We start from the raw sequence: 17,697 nt of genomic DNA, 5'->3' as shown, positions 1-17,697 counted from the left end.
TTCAAAGTGATAAGAAACGATGTGTTCCGCATAAGATACTGGTAACGTCAAAAACTTCAAAGAGCTGGCTAACATTTCACCTGCAATGCTCAAATGGCCCTTAAAAGAAGTTGGCATCGGTGACATTTGCAGTAGCCGTTGTTGACACACACAGCGATCCTTCTCACGATTCAGCAGCAGAGGCTTCATTTATAAATGTTTGCTTTTTTTAGAGAACATGATAATTTCCCTCCTATTTTCTTGTCGTCTGTAGACCAGAGCATGGTGTGCTAGATCAACAGTCTGTGTTCAGGACCCAGACATCATAACACAGGGCCAAGAGTGGCCTGACACCTGTCTTCCACCTCATCCCCAATGCATAGTCATCCAGACATTTAAACCTCATCGATAGCTAAAACTAGGGTGGAGAGCCAGAGGCTGAATGTGCGGCCCTGCAGGCTCTCAATCTGGCCCTTGGCACTCTCCATAAGCACACCCTCTCCCCAGGCCATCCCCTCATGGCTTCTGCTCTGCTCCCACCTTGAATGTTTTTACCTGGTTCTAATGTGTCCTTGGACTCCAAATAATGCTTCTTGCTTGCCTGCGTAGAGGCTGGAGAGTATTTTGCGTATTTTGGTAGAAACCTCAGGCTTTTGGGTGTCTGGAATTTAGCCTCTTGTTGTTGCTGTTGTTTAGTCATTTAGTCGTGTCCGACTCTTCGTGACCCCATGGACCAGAGCACGCCAGGCACTCCTGTCTTCCACTGCCTCCCGCAGTTTGGTCAAACTCATGCTGGTAGCTTCAAGAACACTGTCCAACCATCTCGTCCTCTGTCGTCCCCTTCTCCTTGTGCCCTCCATCTTTCCCAACATCAGGGTCTTTTCCAGGGAGTCTTCTCTTCTCATGAGGTGGCCAAAGTATTGGAGCCTCAGCTTCACGATCTGTCCTTCCAGTGAGCACTCAGGGCTGATTTCCTTAAGAATGGATCGGTTTGATCTTCTTGCAGTCCATGGGACTCTCAAGAGTCTCCTCCAGCACCATAATTCCAAAGCATCAATTCTTCAGCGATCAGCCTGCTTTATGGTCCAGCTCTCACTTCCATACATCACTACTGGGAAAACCATGGCTTTAACTATATGGACCTTTGTTGGCAAGGTGATGTCTCTGCTTTTGTACAAGAGGTGATGCCTCTTGTACAAAGGTAATAATCTCCCTTCATCACCCACCCCCTTCTCATCTCCCCGAGTGCCACCTGCAACGGCATGTATCCCCAGGAGGGTTCCCTATTAGGGCATGGGGCCCTCGGGCTGAAAGCCTGATGTTGCCCTGGGAGGGGTCCCTAGGGCAAGGGCAGAATTCAGGATGACTCGCACGCTGCCGCCGTCGTGGCAGTGCAAAGAAGCGGGGCACAGGCAAGATCTTGCTTTGTGCAAAGAGAGATAGAGATCACACACCCAAAAACTTAGTTGCACACTGATCTTGTACAGTGGTGCCTCGCAAGACGAAAAGAATCCGTTCCGCGATTCTCTTCGTCTAGCGGTTTTTTCGTCTTGCGAAGCAACCCTATTAGCGGCTAAGCGGATTAGCGCTATTAGCGGTTTAGCAGCTTAGCGGCTATTAAAGGCTTAGCGGCTTAGAAAAAGGGGGGAAGCGGGGGGGAACGCAAGACTTGCAAGACGTTTTCGTCTTGTGAAGCAAGCCCATAGGGAAAATCGTCTTGCGAAGCAACTCAAAAACGGAAAACCCTTTCGTCTAGCGGGTTTTCCGTCTTGCGAGGCATTCGTCTTGCGGGGCACCACTGTAGTTCAGATCACACAGCACAGGGGAAGGGGTCTTTGGGTCACTTGCCAGTTTGAGCTGGAGGAGAGTTTTTCATCCCAATCGCTGTGATCAGATTCTGACTGGAAAGGGGATGAGATTCTTTGGCTCCTAATACACTCAGCATCCATTCTCCCGGTAGCCATAATTTCGCTAAAGGCTAAGATACAGAGTGTAGATCGAGTTTTGCAGAATGGCGATAATTCAGATAGGCAGCTTTTTACTCCAGAGCACAATGCCTACGTATTCTATAATGTAGAAATAATAGGGAGCCAAAAGAAGCAAAAGGCATTGACACTGCAAATAGCAAGGGCTTGTGCGCATGTATCATATTTGGATGTATTCTGCATTATTTGATATTTAAATTGAAACACGATGGGAAACTTCTGGAGGATGCAGTCATGAAAAATGAAATGTGTGTGTGTCAGAGAACAAGAGACGGAGAGAAGAGAATCTCTTTGTAAGAACAGTATGACATGGAGTCTCTCCCTACCATATTTCTCTTTCCATGACAGATTTGCTTCCTGTTGAACTTAACGGAAATTTGGCACCGAGTTCAGATTTTAAAACAGAAGCATTACATAAATATCATTAGTTACTTTGGGTTTTTGGAGAAAGTGATATTGAGCCTGCATTTTACGGGTGTTTTTTGCCTTCCCAGAGGCAATCAAATGGAAAGTTATCTATCGTAATTTGCTTTGAGTTTGCTTTCTGCAATAAATAACAATAATGCTACTTTTTCTGAGGCTCTTTTGACTGCCAATATACATCCAGCACTTTCTCTCCACTCCTTCCAGCAGTTCATCTTTAATTTAATTTCCCACTTCTCAGTCAGTGCCAATCCATTAGAGAGGGTTTGTATCAAACGGCAGAGGATGACATTGACCGTTGTATTATCTTTTGCAGCCAGTTGGAGTCAACTTGGTTAGTGTGTTCTCAAGTCCCAACGATCAGAGCCTGTGGGCGATCGACAACAAATGGAACGTCCATGTTCGCACGGGGATTACAGAGGAGATGCCTGTAGGCACAGATTGGGAACAGGTTCCAGGTGAGAAGATTTTGCCTTCATCATTTGGTTGCTGTTGAAATGCCATTGGGAAATGTGTAACGTCCCTTTCCCCCATGAAATTAGAAGCAGAGGAAAAGGGAGAAGCGGTGTGTCGCTGTTCCTCCTCCTCCTCCCTGCCTTCTTTTTGCATTTCCCTTTACTGACACTGTATTTTGCTTTTGTATTCGCTCTTCTCTACTTTGACCAAACTTATCCTTTGGCTTCAGGGCTTCAGGCATGCCAGCTGGCGATAAGTACAAGGACTGTTTGGGCACGTTGTCCGAATGGCGACATAGCACGTCGGTACGGCATCACGGATAAAAACCCCGCAGGAGATTACTGGAAGAAGATTCCAGGGAATGTTACTTGTTTGACAGGCGAGTTGTGTTTCATTCTCTTTTTATATATATACATGCTCTTGCGGGGCTTGTAGTGAGAATTGCATCCAGTACACTAGTACCTCTGGTTACGTACTTAATTCATTCCGGAGGTCCACTCTTAACCTGAAACTGTTCTTAACCTGAAGCACCACTTTAGCTAATGGGGCCTCCTGCTGCCACTGCGCCGCTGGAGCACAATTTCTGTTCTCATCCTGAAACAAAGTTCTTATCCTGAGGTACTATTTCTGGGTTAGCGGAATCTGTAACCTGAAGCGTATGTAACCCGAGGTACCACTGTACAGTCATACCTCAGGTTACAGACGCTTCAGGTTGCGTGTTTTCGGGTGGCGCACCAAACCCAAAGCACCGAATTGCAACCCGCGCATGCAGACACGGCTCTGTGGGTTGCGAACGCTGCGGGCTGTAAATGTGCCTCCCGCATGGATCATGTTCACAACCCGAGCGCCCACTGTACTTGAAACATGAAGCATGCTGGTCTGAGCAGGATCATAATTAATAGCTGGATTGCTCAGTGGGTGGAGCATGCAACACTTCATCTCGGTCATGGGTTCAAGCCCCATGTTGGGCAAAAGATTTCTGCATTGCAGAGGGTTGGTGTAGATCACCCTCAGCGTCCCTCTTTCCAACTCTACAGTTCTATGTTGTTGTTTTCAAAGTGTTGAATGTCCTCTTCTTAAAGAGAACATTGGATGAATACAGTCATACCTTGGTTTTCGAACAGCTTGGTTCTCAAACATTTTGGCTCCCAAACGCCGCAAACCCGGAAGTGACTGTTATGGTTTGCGAACTATTTTTGGAAGCCGAACATCTGACAGGGCTTCAGCGTTTTCCGATTGGTTGTAGGAGCTTCCTGCAGCCAATCGGAAGCCGCACTTTGGTTTCCAAACGTTTTGGAAGACGAATGGACTTCCGGAACGGATTCCATTCTTTTTTTTCTTTTTTCTTTTTAAATTTTTTTTATTCAAAGTTATAACAAGACATATTATCCAAAAACATATCCTTATTTTCCCCCTATTTTCCCTCCCTCCCCCTCTCCCCCACAGAACTTCCCTCAGTTCCAGTCTTTGGTTTCTCCAATAATGCTGTTTTCTGCATGTTACAAAGTTGTATAGATCCTCAATCTGTTTAGCTGATTATTATCAGTAAAAAAATTGTGAATGTTTATTCAAAACCTGCCAAGGAGTCCAGTTCGCTTTGTTGCGTCTTCAGATACTTTGTGAAAGGTTCCCATTCATCCTTAAAGTCACAGTTATACTTGTCCCGTAGCTTATATGTCAGTTTTGCCATTTCTGCATAGTCCATCAATTTTTCTTGCGGAACGGATTCCATTCGACTTCTAAGGGTTTCCACAGACAGCCTTGCGGAGAGCTTACTAGAAAGTAGGTGGAAAGGAATTGATCTAGAGCCGGGCACCCGGCTCTTCAGTGGTGAAGCATCCAATGTCCCTTTGGGCACTGCTTTCATAGGTGTGCTTGCCACACATACGGGATTAAAAATCAGGTGGTAGGCGCGCTCTTCTCGTGGGCAGTTTAATCAGGTCTGTTTTGGCCCTTCCTCCGTGTGGCATTTAAGTAGGAATAGTTGCAGCGATGCGGGTGGCGCTGTGGGTAAAACCTCAGCGCCTAGGACTTGCCGATCGCATGGTCGGCGGTTCGAATCCCCGCGGCGGGGTGCGCTCCCGTTGCTCGGTCCCAGCGCCTGCCAACCTAGCAGTTCGAAAGCACCCCCAGGTGCAAGTAGATAAATAGGGACCGCTTACTAGCGGGAAGGTAAACGGCGTTTCCGTGTGTGCTGCGCTGCGCTGCCTCCCCAGAGCAGCTTTGTCACGCTGGCCACGTGACCCGGAAGTGTCTGCGGACAGCGCTGGCTCCTGGCCTCTAGAGTGAGATGAGCGCACAACCCTAGAGTCTGTCAAGACTGGCCCGTACGGGCAGGGGTACCTTTAAGTTGCAGCGATACTGTCAAACAACTCCCCACCCCCTGCCTTCAGCTGAACTGTTGAACCTGTTAGGCTTCAAACGGGATCTTTAGCACAGGAGACACAGCAATGCAAAGCAGGCAGTGCTTTTGGGAGTTGTAGTACAGGATGGGATGGGCTCCTTAGCTAACAGCCTGTTTGTTGGCCTGCTAAAATTGAACCTGGCAACTTTTTTCTTCCTCAGCTACTCCTCTAGATGAACTGTGGGCCGTCGGTCCTTCAGGCTGCCTCCTTCAGCGCCTCACTAAGACCTTCCGCCATTCTCACACGTTGCAGAAGCATAGCGACGCTTCCATGTCGTTCCACTCAGACGAAGACGAATGGGAGGTAATATGAGGCTCCCCAGGACCTGGAGCGCTGAAACAGCATGGACATGCACGTGGGAGAGTTGGGCCAGCGTCTGACAACAATTAGCACTTTGATATATAAAACACTGACTTTGTCAAATATCCCCCAAACCGTGTAGTGAGGTGTCTTGTTTCTGTATCTCTTGGGCGAGATGGGCAACGTGGCTTTAAGAAGTCTTTGCCGTAGCTGTACCGTTTAAAAATACTTATCGATTTAACCTCGTTAGCAGCAAAACAAATGTTGCTCTAGCATGCAAATTAATATCTGTACGACATTGGGGAGGACGTCTGTTACATAGGCTGAACAGCAGAAATGCATTTTTTAATGTCCTTGTACTTTTACACCACGTAGGGGGAAATGGGTGCAATGTGGAAGACAGTTACATTTCAGAACGAGAGAACCTTTCTCAGTAGAAAGTCAACTCGGCAAGGCACAGTTTGGCAATTGAGGTGAAAACCTCTTGGGACCATTTTTGTCGTAACTTCCAGGGTTCCACTGAACCTTCGCTCTTCGGTTACTAATTTCATACCTTGCTGAAAAGTTTGGGTTCATCCCAGGCTTTGTGCAGACATTGGCTCCTCTTATGCCTAAAACCGGGACACTAATGGCTTTTGTTTCATAGATAGCCATGAGAGGATTAGGCAGAACATTGAAAAGCAAGCTTGTAATATGAAGGGGGCGGGCTGTGGGTGCCCATTGAGATCCATGCTTGGCCTGACTGAACTGTAACCAGAGGAGACTCTGAATTTCCACTTTTGTATCACGAAACAAAACGAAAATAAAGAAATTGCATCTCACGAGAGAGTCTCTGGTATTGGTTAGGTTTTGTCTTCAGAATGGTCCTTTTTAAAAAAAGCTATATTAGCTGTATCTTGCAATGTCTTATACTTGAGATGTTTACAGCAGAAGTGCTGGATAATTTACTAATCACTGCAAATTACCGTATTTTTCCATCTATAAGACACCCCCATGTATAAGACACATCCTATTTTGGGGGGCTCAGATTTAAGAAAATGGGGGGAGATGTAGCCGTGTATAAGACGCCCCCTAATTTTTGACATTATTTTTTGGGGGGGGGAACCTAGTCTTATACATGGGGAAATACGGTATATTTCATGGAGTTAAAAAAAACAAAGCAACCTAAAACTCTAGGAGAGAGCTTGATTCCAATGGCTTGGATGGGAAAGCCTTCCCTTATAGTTTTAAGGATATGTTTATTTTAGGAACAGAAGCACCCTTCGTGGTTTTTAAGCAGCTGCTAATGAACCTGTGGATGAGCCAACTTAACAGCAGGGACTGGGGGAGGGGGGGCACGTGTGGAGAAGCTTTGGGGACCCAATGCCCAGGTCAAGTGCCACGCCTGTTTCCTCCTTAAACTGCCCTGTGGTAGATTTTCTGGGGAGAAACCACTGCAAACCAAGAACACAGCACCTCTGCATATCGAGAACTTAACATTTGGTCACGGCAGATACCTGTTTTGCAACAAGCGCTTGCGTAATGAGTGTTACACTTCTTCCCTTTCAGTTTTGGGTGACTAGCAGGTCATATTTGTTTCCCTCCGAGACCTGATCTGTTTTGCTCGATCCCTTCCTCATCTATATATGGAGCCGGCCTCAGAGTTTCTTTTTATAGTCTGCCACTGGATCGTAACCAACTCAGCTGCCGAGGTTCACCCAGGTCACTAGATGGTCTGTTTGGGGAGCTTCGTCGGCAAGCGAGATGTCAAGAGGCATCCAAGACATTTCTCTGAAGTCGGGAACTTCTGGAGGGTGGAAACAGGGCTGTTTTGCACTCCTCCTGGTCAAGAACCAGATGTTCATGTTACAATACTGAAATATTATACTTTTTTAATTAAAAAAAGACCTCATGATAACAGCTTGGCTTGCTAGTTTGTATTCTCTGTAATAGGGCACCTTGCTTTGTTCATTAATATTAGCTGGTGTTTACAACCCTTTTAAGCCAATAAGTTTTTTTTTATTATGTTTCATCCAACAGACTGAAATGTTTACCATCTTTAGTTTCATTTCTGTACACCTGTGCATGTGGTTTTTCCTCCCCATTGTGCTTTCAGATAAGTGCAATAAACTATCCTTTTTCTTAAAAAAAAATGCTTGGATTTTTTTTTTTTTTAAATACGGCTTTCGTGGGGCAACATAACATCACTAAACCAATACACAAACTGCAATGTGAGCTGAAATCGTGTAACAACTTCTGCTCATCTAAGATTCAGTTTTCTTCTGCAAAGCCTGGAATAATTTAAATGCGACCGCATGGACCACTCAAGCTGAGCATACACCAAAAATTCTGTCCTGGTGCACTGCAAACACGCAGTCACTCTTGCATGGTCAGGGAACACGCAGCTCTCCAAATGTTGCTGGACTGCGGCTCCCATCGGTCTCAGCCAGTGTGGCCAAAGCTCAGGGATGATGGGAGTTGGGAGTCCCAGCAATGGAGGGCCACTGGTTCCCCATCCCTGCTACATGGGACTCTCCTGTATCTACAGCTCTTGAAGCCATGTGTCTGAAAAGACAAGACATGCATCTTTGGAGTGGTGGGAGATGCAGGTATCTCTGCTTAAGTAACATTAGGCTGAGGTGGTGTAGTGGTTTGTGCACTGAGCCAAGACCTGGGAGATCAGGGTTCGATTCCCCACTTGGCCATGAAGTTTGCTGGGTGGCTGCCTCTCAGCCTAGACCACCTCACAGGGTTGTTGTGAGGGTAGAATGGAGAGGAAGGGGAATCCACCTTGAGCTCCATTAAGCTCCATTAAGAGCCAGTGTGGTGTAGTGGTTAAGAGCGGTAGTCTCGTAATCTGGGGAACCGGGTTTGCTTCCCCGCTCCTCCACATGCAGCTGCTGGGTGACCTTGGGCCAGTCACACTTCTCTGAAGTCTCTCAGCTTCACTCACCTCACAGAGTGTTTGTTGTGGGGGAGGAAGGGAAAGGAGAACGTTAGACGCTTGGAGACTCCTTAGGGTGGTGATAAAGCGGGATATCAAATCCAAACTCCTCTTCTTCTTCTTCTTCCATTTGGTACAAATGTAATACTGTATTTTTCCGTCTATAAGATGCCCCCATGTATAAGATGCCCCCTATTTTGGGGGGCTCCAATTTAAGAAAACGGGGGAAGATCTATCCGTGTATAAGACGCCCGCAAATTTTGCACATTATTTTTTAGGGAACAAACCTAGTCTTATATACAGAAAAATACGGTAAATAAATTCCTTTCCCTGATGCAAAATATTAGGGGGTAACTGGACAAAAGGAAGCATGGCGCTTTGATCCCTTGCCAAGCGGAGAACATTTCTGCGTATTCTCCTATCTCGTGGCCGTCTTTGTATATCGACGTTGCTAACTGTAATCAAGGTGTCTAGATGACCAAATAACCCTAAGTGTTCCATTACGCTAGCTTTATTTGTTGATGCGTGTATAGAGATCTCGAAGAGCAGAGGACAGTCAGGAAAGAGTGGATTTCTGCAGTGTTACCAAGGAAGAAGGCAGAGAGTTTGGCAGCAGGACTGAGCATGCGAAATGGCAATTTAGTGCCTGGAAATATACTTGATCTCGTACAGGCACTGCTTAATAATGGCAGGCGCATTAATGTCTAATGAGGCCAACACTGTTGTTACTATAACTATGAAGTGAATTAATAATGGCTTAAAACGATTCCCAGTCATGTATCGCATTCCAAATAAACTTGTGAAAAACAAGCTTTTAGTCACAGACGTTTAAATATAATACAGGTGGCAGAACCTTGCTGTCACTTCTGGGGACAAAAGGCCAGTCTAGCAGATAAAAGTTCTGCTTCCTTGGGGAAATTTTCTTTTGAATAGTTAGATTTCCTAGATAAATAAATGGGCTCTTTCTTTCTTTCTTTCTTTCTTTCTTTCTTTCTTTTGTATCCTGCCTTTCTCCCACAGACCCAAAGCATCTCACAGCATTAATACTACTACTACTACTACTACAACAACAACAACAACAACAACAACAAATACTACTACTACAAATACTACTACTATTTTATTTATGCTTATACCCCGCCCATCTGACTGGGTTGCTCCAGCCAACAAAATATTAAAAATGCAATAAAACATCAACCATTAAAAACTTCTCTAAACAGGGCTGCTTTCAGATGTCTTCTAAAAGTCATGTAGCTCTTTATCTCTTGGACATCTGATGGGAGGGTGTTCCACAGGGTGGGCGCGACTACCAAGAAGGTCCCTGGAACCTCACTTCTTGCAATGAGGGAACTGCCAGGAGGCCCTCAAGAGCTGGACTTCAGTGTCTGGGCTGAACGATGGGGGTGGAGATGCTCTTTCAGGTAAACGGGGCCAAGGCATAAATTAAAACAAGTCTTTAAAATAATGAGACCTCAGCTGCAGTCTATAGTGTTATCCAGTACAGTGGTACCTCGGGTTGCAGACGCTTCAGGTTACATACGCTTCAGGTTACAGACTCCACTAACCCAGAAATAGTACCTCAGGTTAAGAACTTTGATTCAGGATGAGAACAAAAATTGCGCAGCAGCAGCAGGAGACCCCATTAGCTAAAGTACCTCAGGTTAAGAACAGTTTCAGGTTAAGAATGGACCTCCAGAACGAATTAAGTTCTTAACTTGAGGTACCACTGTAGTGGATTCCAGCATCTACTATTTCTACATAGTACATGGAATAGTCTTGTGACGTCACAGCAGCACTTGACATGGAATTGCAACAGTTGGTATGATAGATGACTTCACCTCCCTCCCTCATTCATTTTTTTCCATAAGGCTCTGCCTATGTTAACTTGTAGATCAAGGACTACACATGAAATTTTGCCTTTCATCTCTCATACCAATTGAATTATGGTGCCAAGATGGGCTGCTCATCTTGGCAGAGCTCAAAGCAGGCTCTTCCTGCCTCCGAAATTACTGATTTATGCCTTCTGAGATTTCTTTGGCTGTATGATATACTCCAGTGGTTCTACTGGAAAAGGGGATCTCATCAGAGTAGCTCTGATGTACCTCCCGACTCTATAATTCCACTGGCTGCAGAACAAATTGAATATGCTATCTTTGAAACATTATAGTCTTACAATTCTGCCTTACAAAGCAGCATGTGTCATATTTCTCTTAAAGTGCTTTACATTTTCATTTTGCCCTGTCATTTGTTATGCTTATTTGTTAATTTATATATATTAAGTCAGAATACTGGACCATCTAGCTCAGATGTCCCCAAACTAAGGCCCACAGGCCAGATAAGGCCCGAGGGACTCATTTATCCGGCCTGCGACAACCCCTGCCGCTTGCTGCCGCCGCTTGTTCTTACCGGCACAACATGGCACGGCTGCCCATTTCTGGGTCGGAGGAGCACTGGAAATAGTTTGTGCGCATGTGCAAGCGTTATTTCCGGTGCACATCCGGGTCGTAGGAGGCCCATGCACATGCGCACAAGCTATTTCCGGTGCTCCTCTGACCCGGAAGTGCGCTGGAAATCGCATGTGTGCATGCGTATGGGTGCGCACTCCCCCGTCCTCCGGCCTGCCACATGATCAGTGCTGGAGACACCGGCCTGAGGCGCGGTAAGTTTGCTGACCCCTGATCTAGCTCAGCATTGCCAGCAACTGACTGGCAGCAGCTGTCCTGGGTTTCAGGCAGGAGTCTTTTCCTAGCCCAAACTGGAGATGCTGGGGATTCAAGCTGGGACCTCCTTCATGCAAAGCAGATACCACAGAGCTATGGCCCTTTCCTCTGCAATGCCAGTTTCCCAAATCTGGCCGCTCTACCAGTTAACTTGCAAAATCAGCATCTCTTGGGAGGAGAGTCAGTTCACCCTGTGGCTGGGAACCTTCTTCCCATTATAAGAGAGCCCCCTCAGCAGCAGAAGGAAGCAGGGCCTTGAGTCATCCTGAAGGCTGAAGCCTTATCCTTGCCAGGGAATCGTTTGCCTGCGTCCCCAGGGCCGAAGAGAGAGCAAAAAGCACCAGGAAAGATTCTTCTTTGGAGAAAAAAGTTTTATTGAAATCTGTGCACAGAGGTGGCCAGTGGGATCGTTCCCAAAAGACTGGCCCATAGATACAAATAAACAAGCATCTTTATACCTGAGAGTCTGCCCATCTCTTCCCACCTCTTCAAATTCTCCAATCAGCTAGCAAGGTTAAGCTTATTTCCTTATATGGTATATAGCTATCTGGCTAGCTAAGCCCACCTCCTTCCCTTGTTCGTGTGCTCCTCTCTTGCGTTACTGCAGCAAAGAGCATGCGCAGAGAGCAGTTCCTGGTTTGCAGAGCTCAAGCAATTGCAAAGAGGAAGTAGCTCCCAGCTTGCAATTGCGGTTTTTTTGCTAGCTGCTTAACCACAACTGCAGAAGTTAGCTTAGGTGCAGATAGTATTGAGATTAACCCTTTCAATTCCCTCCTCTTCTTTTGGACAACCTATCTCCTAGGTTCGTCCTGGTCTCTTGGGTTTATAATCCTGGGGGAGAACAATAAGGGCCATGATATTTTTTTTTTTTTTGCATCACACCTTGTAAGCATTGCACCAAGCAGGGTATACAGAGGCAAAGAAGCAAAAGGATTAATAGCGGCCTTGCTAATAATACCACAATATGCCTGAGCCAACTGCCATGAGGCAGCCAGGAACATACCCAACCCCATAGATCACCTCCTGTAGTTTTCAGCGGGTTCCTGGCTATCATTGTTTCCATGTGATCAATGGTGGCTGAAATGCTGACATTATTATCTGGGACATATCTATTTTATTGCTGAAGGGCCCACTGATACTCGTGCTCTATCAGCTGCCTTGCTTCTTGGGAGGTTGTGTTCCACCTCTCTGAGGAGGAGCCTATTATCTTAACCAATTTTCCCACCTGTCCTTGTGGATGCTTAATACTCTCATGATTTCTTCCCAACACACTGTATCCGAAAGGGGCTTCTCCCTCTACATATATTAACATATACCCACAGGAATATATATCCACCCTTGCAGAGGCCTGACACACAGAGTGACTATATCAAAGAGTTCTGGCCCCAATATCAAAAGTCCTGGCGGTGCCTTCAAATTTGCTGGGAAAAAAGTCTCTACGTTGGGGACGCTGCCCGCGGGCGTCCCTGCCATCCACTTGTCCAGCCGTCTGGCGCTCTTCTGGAGATGGTTAGCTTCAGAGGATCATCAGGATTTGGTGTAACTGTCCAATCTAAAATAGCCTTCTTCACTTAAGTGTGGTGGACCCAAGGGGTGAGGTCAGCAACTTCAACAGCAGTGGGCCTGGGTCCACCTGTTAAGAAAGAGAAAAAATCTCGGGAGAATTACTGCACATAATTATTAAACTGCACATTTTGACTAGCATGGGGGGGTTATTGCAAAACTGAGTGGACAAAGGCTGGTCCATTGTCAGATCCTATTGACCTAGGTAGTCCATAGCGGGGAATGATCTTCTATAACAGGCACCTGGTTACCTCGGACGCCCCCTCAGTTCTGGTAGGCCAAGCTTCAACCCATCCTGTATACGTGCAGACCACCACAAGCAGGTAGCGGTATAGTCCACAGCGGGGCAATTCAGTGAAATCCACAACAAGGTCTTCCATGGGTGCAGGTCCACTATGCTGAATCCCCGGGGGAGCCAAGGGTCCGGTTCTGGGATTATTCTTTTGACATAGCGGGCACTTCCTGGAAATCTGGGCTGCCAGTTGATAAAGGTGGGCTATGTAGAAGCACTGCTTCAGCTGTCTGGTTGTGGCATCTGGTCCCATGTGGGTGGACTCATGGTATCTCTGAGTAATCTGCCGAGAAAGGGACTCTGGAATCCATATTCTGTCATCATGAGTAAGGTACCATCCTTCTTTGGACATGGTCAGCCCCTGGGCATCTGCAGTGTCCCTCTCCTTTTGGTGTATATTGGCTTATCAGCGGTGTTCAAGATCCTTCCAGGGACCAGTGCTCCAATAACTGACGCGGGAGCTGGTTCCCGGGCTGCTTCCTTGGCCACCCTGTCTGCTAGTCGGTTTCCTCTGGCCACTTCTCCTAGTCCAGTTTTGTGTCCATAACAATGGATAACTGCCACTGCCTTGGGCTCCCATACAGCATCCAGAAGGTTCAATAAGGCTTGTGGGTGGGCCACCTGGTTTCCTCTGGAAGTAAGCAAACCTCTTTCCTTCCATAAGGCTCCATGGGCATGTAAAGTCAGAAAGGCATACTTAGAGTATAAATGTTTATCTTCTGTCCCTTTGCTAGGGTCAGGGCTCTGGTGAGCGCTGTTATTTATGCCAGCCGGGCCGACGTTCCAGGCGGGAGTGGCTGCACTTCGATCACTTGGTCTTCCAAGGCTACCACTGCATAGCCTGCCTTCCGCTGTCCAGCCTTAACAAAGCTGCTTCCATCCACAAACCATGAAGGCCAATGGGGGTTTGCCTCCTCTTTGAGGTCAGGCCTGCTAAAATATTCTTCATCCATTATTTCAATGCAATCGTGCATCTGCTCCTCACCTTCTCCTACTGTCAACAGGGTAGCTGGGTTGAGGGCGGTGGTGACCTGAAACTTCAAACGCGGATGCAGCAGTAACATCTGGCACTTTCTCATCTTCGCTTGGGAGAGAAAATAGGTACCCTTCATGTCAAGCAGAGCTGGGACTGCATGCGGGGTCACACAAACAGTGTCTTGGCCAAAAATAAATTTGTCTGCTTTGTTCAGTAGGGTGGCTACTGCCACAACTGCTCTCATGCACGGCGGTAAGCCTTGTTCTGTAGGCGTCAGGCGCTCAGATAGGTATGCCACTGGCTGTTGCCAGCTTCCCAATTTTGGCACAAAACCCCTTTCGCTGTCCCTTGGTCCTCATCCACGAATAGAGTAAAGGGTTTCTCAGGGTTTGGGATGCCAAGCGCTGGGGCTTGCTGTAGTGCCCTCTTCAAATCCACGAAGGCTTGCTGTTGTTCTGTGCCTCAAACAAAGGGGTCTCTCTCAGTTCCTCTGGTTGACTCATGTAGAGGCTTGGCAATGATGCTGTAATTAAATATCCATATCCTACAAAATCCTGCAGACCCCAGAAAGCCACGGAGTTCTTTGGTTCTGGTATCAGGATAATAGCCTGCTTCCTTTCTTCACTGGTAACAAAAGGGTGTTCCACTATGATTGGCATTGCCTCAAGATCCTATGTTGGAGCAGTCGCTCTAGATGCACCCACACTCCTTCAGTCGCCCTTCGTGGGATGGGATACTTATTTACTGCAACAGGATTGACAAATGGCTTGGGCTTCACAATTATTGGTGGGATATTCTTTGCCATTCCTGGGGGGTTCACTTGTTCCAGAATACTGGCGGGGATGGGTCCCTCCTCTTCTTTTACCATCATGAGGCGCCAGTACTCCCTCAGGGGTGCCTCCACAACCAGTTCCCCAAGTGACATAGTGGACAATGTGGCTTCTCCCGATGGCTTAAAAATAATTTGGGCTTGCAACTTTACCAACAAATCTCTTCCTAATAATAGAATAGGGCATTCTCTCTTCCAGTGCCCTTCCTGTTGGCAGATGGCGCACTGATTCCTCCCCAGACGGCTTCGCCCTCCTCCCCGGGCACTTCCTCTTTCCTGAGGGGTGGGTGTGGTAGCCTGTAATGCCATCAACTTCCTTGTTTGATACTTCTCCTTTTTTCTCTGGGCCTCCTCATCTCTCTAATTGTAAGTGGTTTGAGCTATTTCCAACATCTATTCCAGCCCATGGCCGATGAACCCCTTATGCTTCTGGATTTTTTTTTTTTTTTTTTTTGGCGAATATCGGACGCTGCCTGAGCTACAAAGGCAGCCTTTATAATGGGGCGTTGGCAATATCATCTGGGTTCTCCTCAAAGGTAGGGTTCTAATTTCTCCAATTGCACACATCAGCACTTTGAAAAAGGCACATGTTGGACTGTATAAGTGCATGGTGGTGCTTCCCCACCCTGTCCTGGGGGGCTGGTGGGTCATACACTCTGCATAGAGGCATCATTGCAGTCCCACCCTTTTTCTGTGCCTTATGGGACTTATGGAGGGACGCCCTGGTTGCTGCTTCTATCCATTCCTTCTGCCATTTCTTCCCTTGTGTTGGGAACATCCTGCTGCTGCCAACAAATGGGAACTAACATCCACTTCTTTCGCATAGGGTTGTACATACTGTTGCAATCTCAATTGTCTGATACTGTGTCCACATTTTTCCTTTCTTTGCTAACTCAATTAGTCCCTTCATAAACTCCTCATCATCCTCTTCCTCTTTGCTCTCTAATTCATCAACCTTGGAGGGTTCAGGCTGAGGGCTGGCTCCTCCCTGGTCCTGGGGCCCTGGGCCTGGGGGATTCGCTAGAGGGGCAGTTGGTGGAGCATAGGGTGGCGGCGGTTTAATGACTTCCCCCTTTTCTCCTTCCGGTTCTGGTATCACCGGGGGGGCCTTTCTGACTTCCCTGCCGGTCGGACTGCACATATTGTATTTTGTGGGGCGTCGCCTCGGCAGGCTTTCAGCCACGGTGGATTATTTTCTACATTGATTTTCCAGGTAGAAATATAAGGGATCTGGTCTGGGTGGACGTTCAAGATATTTTGATATAGTGGGTTGATTAGTTGCAAATTAAAACTGCCCTCCGAGGGCCAATTAGTTCCTTGGGTGGGCCAATCAACCTCACATAATGTCCTCATCCTCTCTCTTCTCAATTTGAACCCAATCATCATGCTTCGTAGCTGCTTTCCAGTTGGTTAAAAAGCATTTCAGAGGACTACGTTAGCTTGCCCCAGACCCCATTTTTTTTTTCCAGATACTCCGCTCCTAACCGGGCTTAAGATCCTTTCACACACCAACCACTACAGGCTGTGACTTGGCGAACTCTCGTTGCCAAGAAATGCACAGCCCTGCAATCGCTCGGCCAAGGGGACGCTAAGCCCCGGCCCACACTTGACAATTCAACCACTGGAGTATCTGACATGCAACATACAAAACACACCCCAATATAATTCCAACATGCAACACACAAAACACACCAAAATAATTCCAACATGCAACACACAAAACACACCAAAATAATTTTCCCTCTGTTTCCCCTTTCACCAACCTTACTGGTGGCACTCTACTGCCACCTCTGTTTCCCCTTTTCCCTTTTCCCGTCCCTGTCTGGCGGGGCGGCACCTTATTGCCACGGCCAGTTCCCTTGTTCCTTTTCTGGCGGCACTCTACTGCTCACAGCCAGACCCTTTATCCCTTTTCTGGCGGCACTCTACTGCTCACAGCCAGGTGAAGCTGTCCAGGCTTCCTACCACGCCCTTTCCCTTAGGGTTACCTGTTCCGCTGCGGACCCCTCCTTCGGCCGTCCTCTTTTCTCCCTCGACCAGGTGTCTCACTCCGGAGCGGTGTGGCCGGCTCCCCCCACGAACAGGCAGGGGTGCGCACTTGGAGCCGCGAACGCCGGTCCGGGGCTGTTCACCGAGGTCGGGCCTGGCCCTCCCCGGCCCCCTGGGGTGGGGCGATTCCCGGCCAACGCACCAAAATGAAGGCTGAAGCCTTATCCTTGCCAGGGAATCGTTTGCCTGCGTCCCCAGGGCCGAAGAGAGAGCAAAAAGCACCAGGAAAGATTCTTCTTTGGAGAAAAAAGTTTTATTGAAATCTGTGCACAGAGGTGGCCAGTGGGATCGTTCCCAAAAGACTGGCCCATAGATACAAATAAACAAGCATCTTTATACCTGAGAGTCTGCCCATCTCTTCCCACCTCTTCAAATTCTCCAATCAGCTAGCAAGGTTAAGCTTATTTCCTTATATGGTATATAGCTATCTGGCTAGCTAAGCCCACCTCCTTCCCTTGTTCGTGTGCTCCTCTCTTGCGTTACTGCAGCAAAGAGCATGCGCAGAGAGCAGTTCCTGGTTTGCAGAGCTCAAGCAATTGCAAAGAGGAAGTAGCTCCCAGCTTGCAATTGCGGTTTTTTTGCTAGCTGCTTAACCACAACTGCAGAAGTTAGCTTAGGTGCAGATAGTATTGAGATTAACCCTTTCAATCCCTGTATTAAACGAAAATCTGCCCTTATTCCCTTATGGGGGACACAAGAGCCCTTATAGAGTCCTTTGTAGGTTCTCCATCGGTTGGAGAAAAGAACAGAGGCCAACCAGAGAATATTGAGAAGCAAAGCAGCTAGTAAGCCTGATC

At 47.3% G+C, this 17,697-nt stretch overlaps 1 protein-coding gene across 4 annotated transcripts in view; it reads left to right on the top strand.

Moving 5' to 3' along the window:
* Positions 1-6,369, top strand: part of TECPR2 (tectonin beta-propeller repeat containing 2) — a 54,931-nt gene extending 48,562 nt beyond the window's left edge. For 2 of the 4 annotated variants that reach the window (XM_053369681.1, XM_053369596.1), the window contains 3 exons: positions 2,704-2,845; positions 3,073-3,222; positions 5,409-6,369. In XM_053369681.1, coding sequence (XP_053225656.1) covers positions 2,704-2,845; positions 3,073-3,222; positions 5,409-5,560 — 444 coding nt within the window. In that variant the 3' untranslated portion in view covers positions 5,561-6,369. Of the gene's footprint in view, positions 1-2,703; positions 2,846-3,072; positions 3,223-5,408 lie in introns of those variants that run through there. The other 2 variants (XM_053369757.1, XM_053369823.1) reach the window with 2 other exon arrangements.
* The last annotated feature ends 11,328 nt before the right edge of the window (positions 6,370-17,697 follow it).

This window comes from Podarcis raffonei, chromosome 1, assembly GCF_027172205.1.
Source record: "Podarcis raffonei isolate rPodRaf1 chromosome 1, rPodRaf1.pri, whole genome shotgun sequence".
NCBI classification, from domain to species: Eukaryota; Metazoa; Chordata; class Lepidosauria; order Squamata; family Lacertidae; genus Podarcis; species Podarcis raffonei.
This window is presented reverse-complemented; position numbering and strand designations above follow the sequence as displayed.